The sequence below is a fragment of the Staurois parvus genome, unplaced genomic scaffold, assembly GCF_062004578.1.
Source record: "Staurois parvus isolate SC_StPar_1 unplaced genomic scaffold, SC_StPar_1.0 ptg000605l, whole genome shotgun sequence".
In the NCBI taxonomy this organism is placed as follows: domain Eukaryota; kingdom Metazoa; phylum Chordata; class Amphibia; order Anura; family Ranidae; genus Staurois; species Staurois parvus.
Genome location: NW_028318401.1, coordinates 733590 through 754846, shown reverse-complemented (window position 1 = coordinate 754846; position 21257 = coordinate 733590). Strand labels below are relative to the sequence as shown.

Below are 21257 nucleotides of genomic sequence, written 5' to 3'. Positions count from 1 at the left end.
AATAACCAGCTACTCTGCATTAGGTTGGATAGTAGAACATGCTTGATAATTACCTTCTATATTACTAGATTGCAGGATTGCCATATTCAGGAAAAGGATATTGGAAGAAATATTTGAAGCTGGTCAATTTAATAGGGATAATAGTAAACTGAAGAGGAAATTTTTTTTGCTTGTTTGATTTTATTTTTTTTGGTTTATTTTATTATTAAAAAGGTAAAAAAAATCATGAATTGATAGATTTTTATTCTTTAAAAACTTGTTTTATTGTGATTTGTTTTATTGAAATGCATTGTATTTGTATGAAATTAAAGCTAAATGTAGCAGGGAGGATGTTTGGTAATGCACACATTTTAGGTTCCTCATTTTTGGAAAAGGGGAACTTTGTAGAAAATGAATAAAGTGAATACAGATGTTGCAGATAAATTATAGTTTTATTTTTTTCTCTGTGCATTGTAAAAACTTTCTAGTGTATAAAGCTGTGTGTGGTCAGTGGACCAGAGTATGGAGTATTTTAGGGTTCTTCTGGTATACACTACAAAACATTGTTGTTGGGGGAAATGGTAGCCATTGTCATTGTCAATTGTTTCTGCTGAGTGTCTGGGTGTTCACCTCTATTATTGTTTGTTTACTGTAATTACCAAATCCCATCACCATTGCCTTCAGTTCCTCCTCTGTGTATTGTCTGTTGGGTGTAGGCTGAAACCATTCAGGGTAGATCTTATTGTTATGGTAAATTTCTGTGCTCCAACACCTTGGGTGTACTGAATATTGTAGTCTCAGACTAAAGGCTTGTCATTGTGTCATTTATTTTTCTATCACTTATTTTCTTGCATTTTCTCAACTTGTTAGTGGAGTTTTTTGAAATGTTTTAAGGTAATTACTTGGAAACTGTGGGCACCATCTGCTGGAAACAGCTGCCATATCTAGCATGGAAAGCTTTGTAACTAAAGCCGGCCATAGAAGGTTCGAATCTTGGATGGTTCAAGATTTAACCTATGTATAGGCAGGCTGAATGTACCTAAGTTGATTGATTGGTAAAAATTGTGTAGAACCAACCTGTCGGGTTTTCCATGTGATCATTGCTAGAGGCTAATATAGCCACTAGCAGAAATCACTGTGTTCTCCCAGTGGGGATGACTTCCCCACCCCCTATCCCCACCGAGAGAACACAATAGCTCCATGGAAGGGATTCTTCCATCAACACTGATTGTGTTAATATGGGAATCAAGCAATTTTCTTTCCTGAAACCCGTGGTTTCAGGAAAATGTATTAACAAAATATTAGGGCATCGGAGAATGAAAACAAAAGAGTAAATGTAAAGGGTTTTTACCTGGTATTGTTAAAGTATTATTATTGTTAAGGCCTCCCAGGAGGAAAGTCTTAAAAATTAAGAATTACAAATCAGAAGGTTACACAAAACAAGGAATTGATAGCAAAAGCGAAGACTGAGCAAACATCATAGGTTCATACAAAGTGGTCCCAGTCCAACCCCGGGCGAAAAGGGAAACATTACAGATTATGCACAATGCAAACCATTTCAATTTTTAATGGTCAGGCTGCCATAGCCGAGAGGTTGGGACATATTGTTACATCTGCTTCTATCTGTGCCTATGATGTAGGGAGGGGTGAGGGATGTGAGGAGTATTGGGAAGAGAAGGATACAGATCTAAATGATCCTTTTCCAGTGGTTATGGAAGAAACTGCTGACCGAAAGGTATATTAGTGTAGATGTGGAGGCGTATAAAGCAGTCATGACTCTAGGTGTCCTCATTTGGTTTGGTCAGCTTGTAGTGACCGGGTATCTATGGATCAGTATGTGTCTGTGGTTGGCTGACCTTGTCCCCGAGTTAGTGTATGGTGGTTGGGGGCCGAACAGAAGGAACTTGTTCCATAGACACAGGGATTGTGTTTTGTTCCTGGGGTGTCTTCAAGGATAGGAAGTGGTTTCTGGGAACTACATTGGTGGTGTTTTTGGCCTGATCATGAATGCATTCCTTATAAATGGTCTGTATCTAACAAATTCTGTCAGGGGTATGTAAACTTATCGGCACGACCCGAATCATTCCTATGGATGAAGCCGAAATGAGTAAAGGAAATAAGGGCATGGACTGCAATTTGCCGTAAACGCGGGCCCCAGCAAGAGCTGTTTATTGCACATTCTGAGCAGGGCCACATAATAAAAATCATTGGATGGGTCTCATGTTACGTATTTTACAGAGGGAAGAAATTAAACACCCAGTTTAACCGCTTCGTGACCGCCCTATAGACGAATTACTGCTGCAGGGCGGCATGGGTGCACATAATCACACACTATATATATATATATATATATATATATATATATATACATACATATACATACATACATACATACACACCTATACACACGATTTTGCATTTCCAGGTAGGGGCCGCGACTGTCAATCACCAGGTCCTGGCCGGTGATTACTCGCTGGCACCCAATGATTACTGAGGATCTCTGCCGGGGAGGAGAACTGTTTTGTTTACTAACAGTTCTCTTTCCTGTCAGCTCGTGTGATTACAGTGACGCACACACACAGCCCCATAGTAAAACACTCTCAGCACACAGTTAACCCTTTGATTTGATTACTTTAACTGACAATGGCGCGGTCATGCAACACTGCACCCAAATAAAATTTACGTCCTTTTTTTCCCCATGAATTGAGCTTTCTTTCGGTGGTATTTGATTTTACGCACGTGCCGCCCTGTAGCAGTATTTCTACTATAGGGCGGTCGGGAATCGGTTAAACTTACTAAGATCCTTTGCTTTGATAAATGTTACCATTTGCTTTGTAGTTATCCTAAACTAACAATATATCTAAAAATCCGATACCAGAAGATTCCTGCTTATGTCTTTTCCACCTTCTAGGATTTTGCTGTGGCCGGAAAGTCACAGAACCTGAGTACACCTTCACACACCGAACCTTCTCACCAGGAGCTCCACAGCAAAATGAAAAATGTCATTTCATATTCCAGTAGAATGGAATACTGTATATAAAGTGATCATCTATAGCCCAGCAAACGCTGATACTCCTGAACCTCAAGTCTTCCTTGTTTCTTTGTATTCATTCTCACATTCTGATTACAGTCTACAAGTGATCAGTTCAAATGCAAATTGGCAAACACAATGTTGGCTTACTTTTACAACCTATGTAAATTCTTAGGCAGCCAATCAGAATGCTTCAAATTTACAACCCCCCCCCCCCCTCATTTAAACTCCCATTTAAAGGTGACCTTCTCTTCCCTCTTTCGTTCCTCTCCAACACCAGATCTAGGGTGACATTGTAGAATAGCTGAAGATCTCACCTGGAAATCAGTGGAGCCTGATAACAGAGGAACACTTTGCAGGATACATTGAAGAGTCATCTCAACATTTCCTAAGGTAAGTCATTATATTTGTACTATTATAAGGAATGTTTTGTTACTTCCTCACTATTATAGAATGACACTTGTCAATCAATACACAAATATAACTGAGCTGTATATAGTAATGTTGTAGTTTTATATCGGCCCTCAGTTGTATGTGTTTATGAAAATCAGAATTGAATTTAAACTTTTTCTATCAACCACATTTTCCATCTCATTCCCTACCAGCCTGTACATATAGTTGGTACAAATGAAGACTTTAAGTCAATATTTTAGTATATGTTTTATTATGTTGTGTGTTTGGTTGTATTACGAGAAGGATATTTTACATGTTATTTGGGGGGTTTTAGGTGTTATTTGAATAAGGGCTAAAAACTGTTCTGTCTTCTCCAGATCAAAATGGCTTCTGCTGCCCATGATGTGAAGATCCTTCTGAAAGGACTTGTCTCCTCATCATCACAAGGTCTACAGGAGATAGACTTACAGGAGAGATTCCACCTCATAAAGGAACTTGGAAGTGGAGGACATGGTTCAGTGCTGCTGGTGGAGGACAAAGAAACAAGTAAGTGCCAGTTATACAGGATGTTTTAATTTTATACATCTCTCCATACCCATAACATGATTTAAATATATATGTACACAAATGCTGTGCTTAATATCAATCTAATCATGTCCTATTTACAGATCAGAAGATGGCTTTGAAGATCATGGAAAAGAAAAGAACAAGTAAAAGGCAATTTCTGATAGAGTTCAGTGTGTCCTCCTACCTTTCTTCGCATCCCAACATCATCAGAAGTTTTGGCATGGCCTTCAGGACCCAAGACCACTTTGTATTTGGCCTAGAGGCGGCCCCAGTTGGTGACCTGTCCTCTATAATTGTACGCAATGTAAGTCTGATTCCAGCTGATTCTGAATTTTAGCAATTTTCTGGATCATTCTTTTTCAGGGTAATAACTTTTTTTTTCTATATTTCAGGTTGGACTTCCAGAAGTCAGTGTTAAGAGATGTGCCATGCAGATTTCCAATGCTCTGGAATTTATTGCCGAGAAAGGACTGGTGCACATGGACATAAAATGTAAAAATATTTTGGTATTCGACCAGGAGTGTCATTGTGTGAAAATCACTGACTTTGGCCTTACTGGTATGAAAGGAACAGTGATTAGATCTAAGTCTGGCAGCACCTCCTACAGGGCCCCTGAGATGTGTGAACTCACTGGACAGGAAGAACTGGCTGTAGACTCCACTCTGGATGTATGGAGTTTTGGAGTGCTCCTCTACTGCCTGATCACAGGAAAATTTCCCTGGAAGGTGGCCACAGATAAAGACAAAAGATTCAGCAGATTTGTTGCCTGGCAAAACAATCATTGTGATGACCCCCCAGCATCATGGAACAAACTGCCCTCATGTCTGCAGAGAATGTTCAGATGTCTCTTAGCTGTGGACTACAGTCAGAGGAGCAAACCGACTGAAGTCTTGTGTTATATGGAGGAGAGCTGGAAAACAGATTCAACCTATTCAACAGATTGAACCTAAGTGGCATCCCTTCCAGCTAATCTACAGGATCTAATGACTCCTTCAGCCACTTCCAGTTCACTCACCAGATCTAAGGACTCTTTCAGCCATTACACAACTTGTTTAATCAACCACCTTGACAGAAGTGTTGGTTCTCACCTCCATATCTTCCCATTTCTGGATCTCAGTTCAGGCGGTTACCAAGTCAAAGGCAGGATAATACCTTATATCCAGTAATTCCGATGGATGATGAAATGTCCATCAAATGGGCACACTGCTATCTGGGTCATTGTGGATTTCTTAGGTAAAATGATGTAAGAAATGCCCATCACCAATAGGTAATATGTTTATATATGATATGTTATATGGGAATAATAGGATATTTGGGAATACATAGTGATATGACTAGAGATGAGCGAATTATTCAAAAATTCGATTCGGCTGATTCGCCGAATTTGAGGAAGAAATTTGATTCGATGCGAATTTATTCGCTACGAATTTAACTTATAAAAAGGGTTTCTAGGCTTCAGAGAGGCTTTAAATTAGTGCAGAACACTGTACCTTTAATTTAAATGCCCTTGGAGATGAGGAAGGAGAAGGAGAAGGAGAAGGATGAGAAGAAGGAGAAGGATGAGAAGAAGGAGAAGGATGAGAAGAAGGAGAAGGATGAGAAGAAGGAGAAGGAGAAGGATGAGAAGAAGGAGAAGGATGAGAAGAAGGAGAAGGATGAGAAGAAGGAGAAGGATGAGAAGAAGGAGAAGGATGAGAAGAAGGATGAGAAGAAGGAGAAGGATGAGAAGAAGGATGAGAAGAAGGAGAAGGATGAGAAGAAGAAGGATGAGAAGAAGAAGGATGAGAAGAAGGAGAAGGATGAGAAGAAGAAGAAGGATGAGAAGAAGGAGAAGGAGAAGGATGAGAAGAAGGAGAAGGATGAGAAGAAGGAGAAGGATGAGAAGAAGGAGAAGGATGAGAAGAAGGAGAAGGATGAGAAGAAGGATGAGAAGAAGGAGAAGGATGAGAAGAAGGATGAGAAGAAGGAGAAGGATGAGAAGAAGAAGGATGAGAAGAAGAAGGATGAGAAGAAGGAGAAGGATGAGAAGAAGAAGAAGGATGAGAAGAAGAAGAAGGATGAGAAGAAGGAGAAGGATGAGAAGAAGAAGAAGGATGAGAAGAAGGAGAATTCCAAGCCGGCAAAAAGTGTATCTGCAGAGCTCCGCTATTTCTTAGCGGAGCTCTGCAGATACACTTAGCGGAGCTCTGCAGATACACTTTTTGCCGGCTTGGAATTCTTCTTATTTTCATCCTACTTCTTCTTCTCCTTCTTCTTCTTCTTCATCCTCATCCTCATCCTCTTCTTCTTCTTCTGAGGATGAGGATGAAGAAGAAGAAGTAGGATGAAAATAAGAAGAATTCCAAACCGGCAAAAAGTGTATCTGCAGTGCTCCGCTAAGTGTATCTGCAGAGCTCCTCTATTTCTGACAGTTCTCTGACATTCACATTTACAGCGGTTGAAACATTGTATCTATTTGTTTCCATAAATGGAAACAAATAGATACAATGTTTCAACCGCTGAGCTCTGCAGATACACTTAGCGGAGCTCTGCAGATACACTTTTTGCCGGCTTGGAATTCTTCTTATTTTCATCCTACTTCTTCTTCTTCTTCTTCTTCATCCTCATCCTCATCCTCCTAAGAAGAAGAAGAATGAAAAGAAGAAGAAGAAGAATGAAAAGAAGAATGAAAAGAAGAAGAAGAATGAAAAGAAGAAGAAGAAGAATGAAAAGAAGAATGAGAAGAATGAAAAGATTCTTCTTCTTCTTCTTTTCATTCTTCTTTTCATTCTTCTTCTTCTTTTCATTCTTCTTCTTCTTCTTTTCATTCTTCTTTTCATTCTTCTTTTCATTCTTCTCATTCTTCTTTTCATTCTTCTCATTCTTCTTCTCATTCTTCTTTTCATTCTTCTTCTCATTCTTCTTTTCATTCTTCTTCTTCTTCTTTTCATTCCTCTTTTCATTCTTCTCATTCTTCTTTTCATTCTTCTTTTCATTCTTCTTCTTTTCATTCTTCTTTTCATTCATTCTTCTTTTCATTCTTCTTCTTCTTCTTTTCATTCTTCTTTTCATTCTTCTCATTCTTCTTTTCATTCTTCTCATTCTTCTTCTCATTCTTCTTTTCATTCTTCTTCTCATTCTTCTTTTCATTCTTCTTCTTCTCATTCTTCTTTTCATTCTTCTCATTCTTCTTTTCATTCTTCTTTTCATTCTTCTTCTCATTCTTCTTTTCATTCTTCTTCTTTTCATTCTTCTTCTCATTCTTCTTTCCATGAAGAAGAAAAGAAGAATGAGAAGAATGAAAAGAAGAATGAAAAGAAGAAGAAGAAGAATGAAAAGAAGAATGAGAAGAAGAATGAAAAGAAGAATGAAAAGAAGAATGAAAAGAAGAATGAAAAGAAGAATGAAAAGAAGAATGAAAAGAAGAAGAAGAAGAAGAATGAAAAGAAGAATGAAAAGAAGAAGAAGAAGAATGAAAAGAAGAAGAAGAAGAAGAATGAAAAGAAGAATGAGAAGAATGAAAAGATTCTTCTTCTTCTTCTTTTCTTTCTTCTTTTCATTCTTCTTCTTCTTTTCATTCTTCTTTTCATTCTTCTCCTTCTTTTCATTCTTCTTCTTCTTCTTTTCATTCTTCTTTTCATTCTTCTCATTCTTCTTTTCATTCTTCTCATTCTTCTTCTCATTCTTCTTTTCATTCTTCTCATTCTTCTTTTCATTCTTCTTTTCATTCTTCTTCTCATTCTTCTTTTCATTCTTCTTCTTCTTTTCATTCTTCTTCTCATTCTTCTTTTCATGAAGAAGAAAAGAAGAATGAAAAGAAGAATGAAAAGAAGAATGAGAAGAATGAAAAGAAGAATGAGAAGAATGAAAAGAAGAATGAAAAGAAGAAGAAGAAGAATGAAAAGAAGAAGAATGAAAAGAAGAATGAAAAGAAGAAGAAGAATGAAAAGAAGAAGAAGAATGAAAAGAAGAAGAAGAAGAATGAAAAGAAGAATGAAAAGAAGAAGAAGAAGAATGAAAAGAAGAATGAGAAGAATGAAAAGAAGAAGAAGAATAATGAAAAGAAGAATGAGAAGAATGAAAAGAAGAAGAAGAAGAATGAAAAGAAGAATGAAAAGAAGAAGAAGAATGAAAAGAAGAATGAAAAGAAGAAGAAGAATGAAAAGAAGAAGAAGAAGAATGAAAAGAAGAATGAAAAGAAGAAGAAGAATGAAAAGAAGAATGAAAAGAAGAATGAAAAGAAGAATGAGAAGAATGAAAAGATTCTTCTTCTTCTTCTTTTCATTCTTCTTTTCATTCTTCTTCTTCTTTTCATTCTTCTTTTCATTCTTCTTTTCATTCTTCTTTTCATTCTTCTTCTCATTCTTCTTTTCATTCTTCTTCTTTTCATTCTTCTTTTCATTCTTCTTCTTCTTCTTTTCATTCTTCTTCTTCTTCTTTTCATTCTTCTTTTCATTCTTCTCATTCTTCTTCTCATTCTTCTTTTCATTCTTCTTCTCATTCTTCTTTTCATTCTTCTTCTTTTCATTCTTTTCATTCTTCTTTTCATTCTTCTTTTCATTCTTCTTCTTCTTTTCATTCTTCTTTTCATTCTTCTTCTCATTCTTCTTTTTATGAAGAAGAAAAGAAGAATGAGAAGAATGAAAAGAAGAAGAATGAGAAGAAGAATGAAAAGAAGAATGAAAAGAAGAATGAGAAGAATGAAAAGAAGAAGAAGAATGAAAAGAAGAATGAAAAGAAGAAGAAGAATGAAAAGAAGAATGAAAAGAAGAAGAAGAATGAAAAGAAGAAGAAGAATGAAAAGAAGAATGAAAAGAAGAATGAGAAGAATGAAAAGATTCTTCATCTTCTTCTTCTTTTCATTCTTCTTTTCATTCTTCTTCTTCTTTTCATTCTTCGTTTTCTTCTTTTCATTCTTCTCATTCTTCTTCTCATTCTTCTTTTAATTCTTCTTCTTCTTTTCATTCTTCTTTTCATTCTTCTCATTCTTCTTTTCATTCTTCTTCTCATTCTTCTTTTCATTCTTCTTCTTCTTCTTTTCATTCTTCTCATTCTTCTTCTCATTCTTCTTTTCATTCTTCTTCTTCTTCTTTTCATTCTTCTCATTCTTCTCATTCTTCTTTTCATTCTTCTTCTTCTTTTCATTCTTCTCATTCTTCTTTTCATTCTTCTTTTCATTCTTCTTCTCATTCTTCTTTTCATGAAGAAGAAAAGAAGAATGAGAAGAATGAAAAGAAGAATGAAAAGAAGAAGAATGAAAAGAAGAATGAGAAGAAGAATGAAAAGAAGAATGAGAAGAATGAAAAGAAGAATGAAAAGAAGAAGAAGAAGAATGAAAAGAAGAAGAAGAATGAAAAGAAGAATGAAAAGAAGAAGAAGAAGAATGAAAAGAAGAAGAATAAAAAGAAGAATGAAAAGAAGAAGAAGAATGAAAAGAAGAAGAATGAAAAGAAGAATGAGAAGAATGAAAAGAAGAAGAAGAAGAATGAAAAGAAGAATGAAAAGAAGAAGAAGAATGAAAAGAAGAAGAAGAAGAATGAAAAGAAGAATGAAAAGAAGAAGAAGAATGAAAAGAAGAAGAATGAAAAGAAGAATGAAAAGAAGAATGAGAAGAATGAAAAGATTCTTCTTCTTTTCATTCTTCTTTTCATTCTTCTTCTTCTTTTCATTCTTCTTCTTCTTCTCATTCTTCTTTTCATTCTTCTCATTCTTCTTTTCATTCTTCTCATTCTTCTTCTCATTCTTCTTTTCATTCTTCTTCTCATTCTTCTTTTCATTCTTCTTCTTCTTTTCATTCTTCTTTTCATTCTTCTTTTCATTCTTCTTTTCATTCTTCTTCTCATTCTTCTTTTCATGAAGAAGAAAAGAAGAATGAGAAGAATGAAAAGAAGAAGTAGAATGAAAAGAAGGAGTATTCCAGTACAGCAAAAAGTGTCCCTGCAGAGAGCTCCGCTATTTCTGACAGTTCTCTGACTTTCACATTTACAGCGGTTGAAACATTGTATCTGTTTCCGAATAAAAACATCTGTATCCTAAATGGAAACAAATAGATACAATGTTTCAACCGCTGTACATGTGAAAGTCAGAGAACTGTCAGAAATAGCGGAGCTCTCTGCAGGGACACTTTTGCCGGCTGATCGGGAAAAATCCGATTCGCGCACCCGAATTATGCTAATATTCGGATTCGACGCGAATCAAATTTTTCCTGAAATTCGAAACGAATTCCACTTCGCCTGGTTCGATTCGCTCATCTCTAGATATGACTATGAAAGTAGCTGGTTTAAAGTAAGTTTGTAAACCATATGGGACAAAATGGCGTCCTGATTCTCAAAAGAACTAACCGTCCATGACTTTATTAGTATGTCAAAGCCAAATGCTAGACATTGTAATGAAGATGGCCATTTTTGTCTTTAGGGCCTGCTGAAAGGTGGTGGTCAGACACTGGGTCTCCATTTTGTTAAAGGGCTTTAGCATGTTAATATGGGGTCTGTTTATCTAAAAGTCTAGGGTGATGGCAGATTTAATGAATGCATACATCCTGTAGACATCTTGTCACCAACTAGTAGGCAGAGGTGTTAACATTGGACAGCCATCACATTAAAGTAGGACTTGAGCTCCATCCAATCGCTTTCTCCAGAAAGATATGATTGAACCACTTAGAAATTCCTTGATGATGGGGAATGGAGGGAACTAGTATAAGAATAGCCAGACTGGATATTAAAGGGGGGGCTTTATTGACAAGCTCTACTGGAGACTTGATGGGGGGAGCTTGACTGGGGAGTTGCCTGGAGACCTTGAGTGGAGGCTGACTATGGAGAGTGGTAATATGTGATGTATTTGCTAGCTAGATATCTTGTTGGCTAGCTAAATATATTTACTGGACTTTTGTCTTTTTTTGGATTTGTTTCCCATGATGCAGAGGTTGTATTGCTTGAAGGTATTGGGTCACATTGCTGCTAATCCTTGTCTATAATTTATATGCCACTTGGTTATATTTCTATGTAATTAAAGTTATATTTTCTTGTCTGCAGCAAAGCTGTTCATGTTTATTCTTTGTACAATACAATCTTTTTCACCTACAGTGTTTGTTTCCTTGCTGTCCTACCCCGGAAAGAACAGTGAGAAGTGGGTGGGGGTCAATAACAATTATATTATTAATAATGTCTGTATTATTTGTTTAATCTCTCCCCATTACCTTACAATGGCCCACGTAATTCCATTTCTTAAGCTTTCCTTTTTATATTTTAATATTTTATTGAATTTTTGTCTTCCTGGGGGGGTCCACCTGTACTATTGTTCATTCCATGCTTACTGTACATACAGGATCCCATCACCATTGTTCATCATGTCCCCTCTGTCTATTGACTATCAGGTGTTGGCTATTCAAAGTAGACACCATTGTTATTCTAAATTTTGTGCCTCAATCCTTTCTATGGAATATTCCAGTCTTAGAACATTGTGGGATACGTTTTTTTTTATTTGGTGGTGGTGTACTGTTGAATAGCTACCAAAACTTTTGAGCTTTATGGAGAAGATGATGGACAAGATTGGTAAAGTTGAAGAAAGGACTGAAATGATAAAAGTAATGAAGGAAGCCCATGGCACCAGACACAGGAGAATGTGAAATTAAGGCTTATCGATAAAATTCAGTAAATGTGATGGAAAGACAAGGCTAACATTTGCTGCTGTTGGTTGGTTGAGCAATGTGAACATTTAAAGGTTCAAAAAGAAGAACTTTGAATGAGTATCTTTGGATACCCGGGCCTCCTATCCCTCTTGCATTGAACTGTATTGTTGCTGTATTGTCTCCATTATATTGTAAAGTGCTGAGCAAACTGTTGGCGCTATATAAATCCTGTATAATAATAATAATAATTTGTGCTCACGCTAATAAAGTATAATTTCAGGAAGCCAGGAAAGCTGATCCAAAGGACTTTACTAAGTCAGCTCTACCAAATTAAAAACATTATGAAAGAATGTTCAAGAAACAAGTGCAACATGATCAGATCGGCATTTCAGACTTATTTATTATTGGACTACCAAGAAATTAGATTTTTTCTTTTTTGATTATGAACTTAGTACATCAAGAGCAAATGATGGACTACAGATATTGAGATCCAGATCTATGGAAGAGATCACAGAGCTGTACTGGAGTCTACCTCCATGCTGCCTGCCAATGGGGTCCAATCTGCCTCCATTCTGCCTGGCTATGGGGTCTAGTCCCTTTCCCTGCTGCCTTCCAAAGGGGTCCAATGTGTCAGTAGACATCATTTTGTACTTAAAGAGTCTTCAGAATACAAAGGCAAAAAACTTTAAATCTTAAAGGAGATTGCATATAAACCATTATTACATGTGTGGTCTGGTTTTACTGGCTACAAGGGGGTGACTGTTACAATATGAGTTTATGTGAAATCTCCATTGGTAGATATCAATAGTTCTTGTACTGAGAAATATATATTAGCTAGAGTTTGATCAATGTGGTTGTGTAATATGTCTTATATTGTATGTCCGGGTTATGAAGATAGAAGGGAATTGTTTGATTTAAATGTAAGCTGCCAAGGGGCGATATTCTATTAATTACAGGTGATACTGTATGACATAACAATAGACCGGGGTGCAGGAAGGTAGTCATATTGGCTCATTATAAGGAGAATCTGATTCCATCTTATCATATTTGTTGTAATTCACCTCTTCTCATTATTGTTCTACCTGTCTGAACCGACTGAATACAATCAATACACTTGCTGTGTAGCTTCCCCCTCATGTCAGCTGTTGCTCATCAAGGAGGCCTACTGCATGGAGATGGTCACCAAAAGAAGCACCTAAAATCTGAAATGTAGTGAAAAATATAAAAACAAATTTTACAATTTAGGTAAATGTAACAATACAACAGAGATTGTGATATTCACTAGAATATGCTTTTGTTTTTTCTTCATTCTATGACAATGACTATGTAGTTGCAGAATAAAGAGAAATGTCACCCCCAGGACAGAACTGATCATCTCAATGGTGATGGGCTTGTGAATTGATGTTAAAGAGGAGGTAGAACACCTGGCTGAGATATAACTGATTATACTGTTTCTATCACAATGGCCTTGTTTATGGAAGCCAATCTCCATTGTTGGGACTAGGGGTGCCGCACTTAGGGGCGGACTGACAACTCATGGGGCCCCCAGGCAATAGGGGATCATGGGGCCCATGTCCTTGCCCAAATTCAAAAAAGCCTATTGAAAAAAAAAACTGTACCGGGGCATCTCATGAGGCCCCTACTGACCCCGGGCCCTCAGGCAGTGCTCGAGTTTCCAAATGGTCAGTCCACCGCTGGTCCCACCGTGGACCTCTGGTAATGACAAATTTGCATGATAATCTCAGTATAGGAATTAGCAACTGCTACAAGAGTTGCCATAAACATCAACAACCCAACTATTATCAGATCAAATGTTGTGCTATCCCTGTAACATCTCAATGAATTCAGGGATGCATATAATCAATTCATGAAAATGACACATTTGTATTAAACCATATAAATGATACTTATAAATAATTCATTGCATATCCTTGTGGGGGTGGAGAAAACACTAATACCAGCTGCGTTTTTGGCTGGATTCCTGGAAGTGGATCCTTTGCACTAAGTCACTTTTTTTGCACAGAGCAGTTATATTTTATTGATCACAAGGATATGTAATGGTTTAACTAGAAGTATAATTTATAGGAATTGATGAGAATTTGTCACCTTCATGAATTATATGCCTCACTGCTGAGGATTGAATCTTGATGAAAAAAGATGGGTGAATCCTCTTTGAATTTAAACGAGATGAACAAATCTTAATTTCAGTTAAATCTATTATGTTGTATGTAGATGACGGTTAAACATGGTTTACCTTTCTCAAATAAGATTCATACATCTGATGCATTTTTCCAAAAGAAAAAAAAAAAAAAATCCCGTTCGTGGCATAAAATACAGATGAATGTCCAGAAAACCTTTGCAGTAAATCCTTTATAAATAGCCACAGATTTGGTTTTGTTATAAAACAGCATTTCTAAACATGTTAAAAGAGAAGTTTAAGTGCCGCAAAGAAAAAGAAAAAAAAAAAAAATTTGTATCAAACTTAATTCAGTTTATTTTTTGTTTACAAACATTTTTATTGAAAGACTACAAAAACTGCACATCATACATGAGATAGAATGAACAGCAAGAAAAATGCACATAAAATTTACAATGAAATAAAGATAATCACAAAAAATGAAAGATCAAATACATGAAAGAGGAAGTCAACATTGTAGGCGGATTAACCACATAACTGACAAGAATCAAAGACAAATAATGGTACAGCAGAGATTATCTATCATTAAGTGCCAATGCGTCTTCCAACCATCCCATTTTCTGTTGAATAAATGCATCCTGTCCAGTAATGTGTACTGAATACGTTCCATGAGCAGGACCATATCAACTACCCACAAGAGGCCAGAGGGACTGCTGGGGACTTCCAATGGCCCATAGGGTGGAAATGCAAATACTATCCTATTTCTGTTTGCTGGAATCCTCCTCATCATCATCATATTGATTGGACACAACGATTTCCCATTCTTTACCTTTGTAGTAGGTCATGAGGATTAAAAAAAAAAAAAAAAAAAAAAAAAAAAAAAAAAAGAGCACAAAAAAGAAAAAAAATTAAGTTAATTATGCACATGTATAATAATGCAATTCCCAATATATAAAACACACAGACTTGTGGTTGGGCAGAAGGAATTTAAAGGATTCTGAATTCAGCCTTTTAAAAATTATGTAAAATTTTGTAGAGAAAAGGGTCTTTTTTTGGCACGTACAATCTTTTGAAAATTACATCAAAGAGGATATCAATCCCTTTGGACCGAGTTCAAATCTTTATACCTTGGAAAAAAATGTCAGTTCAACTTTGGAGGAATATATAAAATATCAATATATGCTCTAAAAATATGATGTCTCGATTGACGAGTAGAATCGTTAAAAGAAATTGATAAAGAAATTGATGATATACATGCAAAGTTATTTACTAAACAATCATCCTAAATGTGTTCAATTTGAAAGCGATCTTCAAACACACAGAACATACCAAAGAAATTTTAATTGGTAAGGAGAGAAAATTTTGTAGGGATAAAAACTAACATTTTGTGATCATAAAGCAAATAATGGTCTTCAAACCCTAGGATTGGTAGAAATAACTTTGACTCTTCTTTGGCCTCATCTAATTTTTCCAACATTTCACAAAATTCAAACAGGTTAAAAAAAAAAAGTCCCCCTGGCGATGGGCTGATCAAACAATCTAAGAAAATGCATTACTGATCAAGCACCTTCTAATGTTCCAAATAGGGACCGGATCAGGTGGAAATGTAAATGGTGATGATTGCATTGCTACTCCATCTACTGCACATGCACTCAATACCTCACATTCAGCCCCATGTACTCCAGGAAATACTTCATATACACCCAAGGAAGGTTTTTTTTTTTTTTTTTTTTTTTTAAGAACCAAACCACAATTATTCCAACATAGGTCACAGAAATTGATTGCTGATGATTCCAGCATATCAGTTAAGGACAATGAAATGTTCAGATAAACTATAACTTGTAAGATTGATGCTCATGAAATTGGTATCCTTAACAAGGGTCTTGGCTTCTGTCCTAACACCAACATGGACAAATTTGAAGCAAAAAAAAAAAAAAAGAAGAGGCCTAGGGGTACCAGATATTACCAAATACTATTCAGCCACTCATTTGAGACAAACTCTATCATGGTTCACCCAAACACCCCAGAATAGATGGGCAGAGATTGAATTAGGATATCTGAATCTGATCTACACTTTCATTGTTACGCCCTTTTCATTATGCATTACCCCTGTCTCCCCCCTCCTCCTCCCCCCATGCTCTAATCTATGAAATTCACCCTCAAAATTTGGTCAGCCTGTGTGAAATCCCAGCAGTTATTGTCTGTGTGCTCCTCATTATTGAAGGTTTTGTATAATCCGGAGCTCCCAGATAGTCTGTCTTACCCACAGATGAGTTCTTGGGCAACCAATGGGATATTTCAACTCAGTCATCTGATCAATCCGGTTTTGCATAGGAATCTGTCATTTGAGAAGATTAGGGTGTGGAAATCCACAATACCTGTATCAGCCAGATATACCCATTTACAGTTCCATCACTTTCCATGCCTTGAACTCAAACACTAGACCGACTTAAAGATTGCGAGAGGATCGCTGCTAAAGGTCCAACCCAACAACATCTTATTACCTCTTTATATAAAAACTACTCAATACAGGTTCTCTTGTCAATAACCCTCACCGTTATATGAAGAGATGGAAAGATGAACTTCAATGCCCAATTTCTTTGAAATGTTGGCAGATGATTTGTGACTCTGTTACTAAGACCTCTTGTTGTGTACAAAGGAAATGTATATAAAATATGGATACATTGGTACAAGACCCCTGAAGTGCTTCATATGATCAACCCAAATCTGTCTGACAAGTGCATGGGAGGAGTAGGCACCTTGGCACACATCTTTTGGGCTTGTCCAGATTGCGGGGAACTTGCTGATCTCAGGCTCGGTAATGTAACATCATTCCATCAATGGATCCAAGGATTCCTCAGTCCATACTGCAATAGAGTCATTAAAGTCTTCATTTATTATGACAATATTATACTTACCATATATGCCTTGTACAGAAGGATTGCAGAACACACATTCCAATACACTTGACAATAAAAGTAAAACAATTTTAAAAATGTCAATTAGTTTTAATATATATCTGGCAGTGCACAGCAATGTTTGTGTGTTTGGTGGCATTTAGAATGAATGATCCGGCACCAACACCAAACATGCGGCTTCACTCTGAATTACTGCAACATGAGTGTAAGTGTACCTTAAAGTCCAATTCCAGTACCACCCACACATGTGGGGAGGAGCTTTATTTTAAGCTTTTTTTCTTGCTGGCTGGGCAGGACATATGATTCACATGTGTTTCCCATCCTCATCTATCCTCCAGCAAGAAACAGGTCCTGAATGTTGCTGCAGAGAACTGGGATCATGTGGTGAGGGAAACTTAGCTCCCTGAATTATTTCCCTGTGAGCTCAAAGATTTTGAACAACATTGGGTGTCAAATCATGGAAAAGATCGGCTCCTGAGGCCCCCCTCATATCAAAGTGTAATGTAATTTTTTTATGAAGTAGAACCATGCCATTTAGATGTTCTGTGGCCCTGGGACAGAGGGTTCCATAATTGGACCTTTTTTTAATGCAGGGGAGGCATTTGGAGACTATAGCCAAATATAATGAATGTGTAATTACGATGTAAGACTACATCGGTGTTATAGCTTTAGAATATATATATTTGAATAGTGAAATTACTTTTGATTACTGTGGTGGAAAAGACATGTGGTCCAATTAGAACGGATTCTGTGGCTTATATGGTTTTCCTACACAGTTTTTGTTCCTGAAAACAATTACAATTAAGTCACCAGTTACAGAAAAAGCCAGCAGTCTTAAGATTCTTACCGTCACCTAGGATGTGAGTCTTGTATGAGGCAGCACTTGAGGCTCCACAATGGACATCATGCACTCTGTTATATCACATGTATGACCGGTTTCCTGGTTAGATTATCTGGAGGCATTTTTGCTTTCCATGGCAGGTGGACAGATTTTAAAATGTCCATAGCAGAACATCTCTCAGAGGCACTAAGGGCCAACAAGTCCCAGAACATCTGCCTGGCTTCAATGGAGGATTGTCACTTTCCTGGTGCCAATATTAAATCTTTATTTGCCACCAAGCAAAGTCCTGATACATGGGGTCAAGACTGCTTCTTTCCAAGGGAATGAGCTGGTCATAGCTGTGTACAACAGGACTCCAAAAAGGCCCACACGTCAATGCTCAGGTGCAGCAGCAATTGATCCCCTTCTTTTAGGCTGCACAGTTCTGGAGCAGTGATGGTATGAAAGCGAATATAGGTGGTGCTTGAGTGCCCCGGAGCCTCGGTCAGTCCAAAATCTGCTACTTTTACCTCATTACATGCAATGTCCATGAGCAGAATGTTGTCCAGTTTAATGTCCCATTCCTCCGCTGTGCATAAAGTCCAATGCACTCACTACCTGTGGAACAAAGCACTTTACAACATTTTCATTTAAAACCAACCTGTAGGAAAAAAAATAAATAAATAAAAACAAATTAGTCACTAGACACAAATATATCACAATGTTACCCAACATATTAGACCCACCTTACCTGAACACCAGAACAACTAAGAAAGGTTTCCCAGACATGTAGTAGTACTAGTTGTAAGAAATAGTAAAAGCAATAGTATTGCAGGTAAAACACATTCAACTAATATTTCATAAACCAGAAGTGGAGATACACAAGAGCACCACCCTATGCACAGGAGGAGTAACTGCAGAATAGTAGAAGTTACTACACTATGCAGCTGGTGGGGGACTTGCTGATCTCAGGCTCGGTAGTGAACCATCATTCCATCAATGCATTCAAGGATTCCTCAGTCCATCCTGCAATAGGGTACCTAAGGTCTTTATTTCATGTTTTTTTTTTTTTTTAGTTTTTTGGCTGCGTATAGATCTGCGTTTGTCCCAAGCATGTTTGAAGCCATTTACTGTTGACTGGCTCACTACCTCTGCTGGAAGTCTATTCCAAGCATCAACTACGCTCAGTAAAAATACTACTTTGTGGGATTAGTTTTGACCTTTCCTCCAGTTAGTTTAAGGTCATGTCCCTGTGTTCTAGATTTTGGTTTCATGTTGAAAATACTGCTCTCCTGAACCATATTCATAGGTTTCAACCATGTCTCCCCTTTCCCTTATTTCCTCCAGACTGTACATGTTACGTTCCTGAAGTCGCTCTTGATATGTTTTATACCCCCTGACCTGTCACCATTTTGTTACCAGTTTCTGGACTTGTTCTATCTCATCGATGTCTTTTTGTAAGTGAGGTCTCCAGAACTGGACACAGTATTCTAAATGAGGTTTAACTAAAGATCAATATTGGGGAATCAGGACCTCCTTCCTGCTGGTGATCCCTCTAGTGATGCATCCTAGAATTCTATTCAGTTTTGGTTACCAAATCTCAGGAAAGATGTTGAATTAGAAAGGGTTCAGTGAAGGGCAACAAAATGAATGAGGAGGACCTCAGCTATGGTGGGATGGAGAAGATAAACTATGGAGGACTGATGACAGATTACAGTTCTTCACTTTGGAGAAGAGGTGCTTAAGAGGAGATATGATTATAATGTACATAACAAAAGGTCTGTCACCACCAGACCATTAAGAAATCAGACTTTTCTTCTACCCCGGGCCCACTTTCATCCATTACTATGAACCCGGACTTCCCCCGGGTTTGTCAAATGCATTTCTTGCAGGATCCAGCCACCCAAATAATCTGAGTATGCACCAACTCTTTAAAGATGGGACATTTCTATCTAGAGACATCGTTTTAAACAAGTGGCCACTCCTGACCTTGACGCCATGGATGTATAGACAACTACACCATTTCATTCATACTTCTTCGCACATAAACAAATATACTAGACATCTTACCTCATTCGAAAAACTCTGTTCTACAGACTCTCCCAAGAGACATGTTATATCCCAGCTTTACTCTTGCCTTGAAAATACTATTGAGGTTCAGTCTAGGGAAGCCTGAATAGCCTGGAGCTCTGACCTACAACAACTAATGCCGGAAGACTGGGATCACATCTACGCACTTATTCACAAGGGCTCCATATGTGTTTCCACACAGAAAAGCAACTTCAAACTATACTCTAGATGGTACAGAGTTCCAGCCCTGCTTCAACAATTCAATCCCAGTGTCTCGGACTCTTTTTGGAGATGTCACTTGGCTAAGGGTACGCTCAGACACATTTGGTGGGACTGCCCACTGCTGCAGCCTTTTTTGGGGGAAGAGTTCAATGCACAATTGCACGTGTGACCACGTATAGCCTGGAGCTCACCCCTGCACAATTTCTACTGCATCACTCCTCACTCCCATTCTGGACATACCGTAAATCACTAGCCATGCATATGGTGAACGCTGCAAAACAGTGTGTCCCAGTCCACTGGCGCTCGACAAATATTCCCACTATCTGCAAATGTTTTGCGAGGATCAGTAGAATTGAAGAAACTGATCTGTTGCCAAGGAAAATCCCGAGAGATTCAGGGGAACTTGGGCCTGTTGGAGGCACTTTAAAACCACCCCTACCTACCACCTACTAATGCAGCAATGATTGACCAGACATATCCTGATACTGGGGATACCACTGGAGTATCCTCTTGGTCAGGTGAGCATGATGGCCATTCAGTGGTATGAATTCCCTCCAGGAAATGCTTGCATGCTCTTGCAACATGAGGTCAGGCATAGTCGTGCACCAGGAGGAACCCAGGACCCACTGCACTAGTGTAGGGTCTAACAATGGGTCCAAGGATTTCATCCCAATACCTAATGGCAGTCAGGGTGCCATTGTCTAGCCTGTAGAGGTCTGCACGTCCCTCCATGGATAGGACTCCCCAGACCATCACTGGCCAACCACCAAAACTGTCATGTCGAATAATTTTACACGTAGCATAACATTCACCATGGCTTCTCCAGACACTTTCACATGTGCACAGGGTGAACCTGAGCTCATCTGTGAAAAGCACAGGGTGCCAGTGGCAGACCTGACAATTCTGGTGTTCAATGGAAAATGCCAGTCGAGCTCTGTGGTGCTAGGCAGTGAGCACAGGGCCCACCAGAGGACATCAAGTCCCCCTCATGAAGTTTCTTTTTGATTGTTTGGTCAGCCATTCATACCAATGGCCTTCTGGAGGTCATTTTTAAGGCTGACAATGCTCATCTTGTCCCTTATTGCACAAAGGAGTAGATACTGGTCCTGCTGATTGGTTAAAGACTTTCTATGGCCCTGTCCAGCTCTGCTAGAGTAACTGCCTGTCTCCTGGAATCTCATCCATGCTCTTGAGACTGCTAGGAGAAGCAGCAAACCTGGCAATGGCACGTATTGATTTGCTATGCTGGAGAAGTTGGCTTGTCTGTGCAACCTCTGTAGGGTCCAGGTATTGCATCATGCTACCAGTGGTGACTTGCATCCTAGCCAAATGCAAAACTAGTGACAAACAGTCAGAAAAGATGTGTAGGGGTTGTCTCATTGTTGGCCCATTTACTGCGCCTGTTAATTTAATAAACACCAAAGCAGCTGAAATGGATTACCAACACCCTCTGCTACTTAACTGACCATATCAACATCCCAGGAGTTTGGCTTGATGCTAGACTCAGATTTAAA

At 37.9% G+C, this 21257-nt stretch overlaps 1 protein-coding gene across 1 annotated transcript; it reads left to right on the top strand.

Annotated features, from left to right (window-relative positions):
- The first annotated feature begins 1525 nt into the window (after positions 1–1525).
- On the top strand, positions 1526–4914 carry LOC149449743 (serine/threonine-protein kinase SBK1-like). Its single transcript, XM_089692820.1, has 4 exons — positions 1526–1714; positions 3781–3949; positions 4072–4274; positions 4363–4914. The coding sequence occupies exons 1-4, from the start codon at positions 1526–1528 to the stop codon at positions 4912–4914; spliced, it is 1113 nt and encodes a 370-aa protein (XP_089548946.1).
- Positions 4915–21257: the final 16343 nt, after the last annotated feature.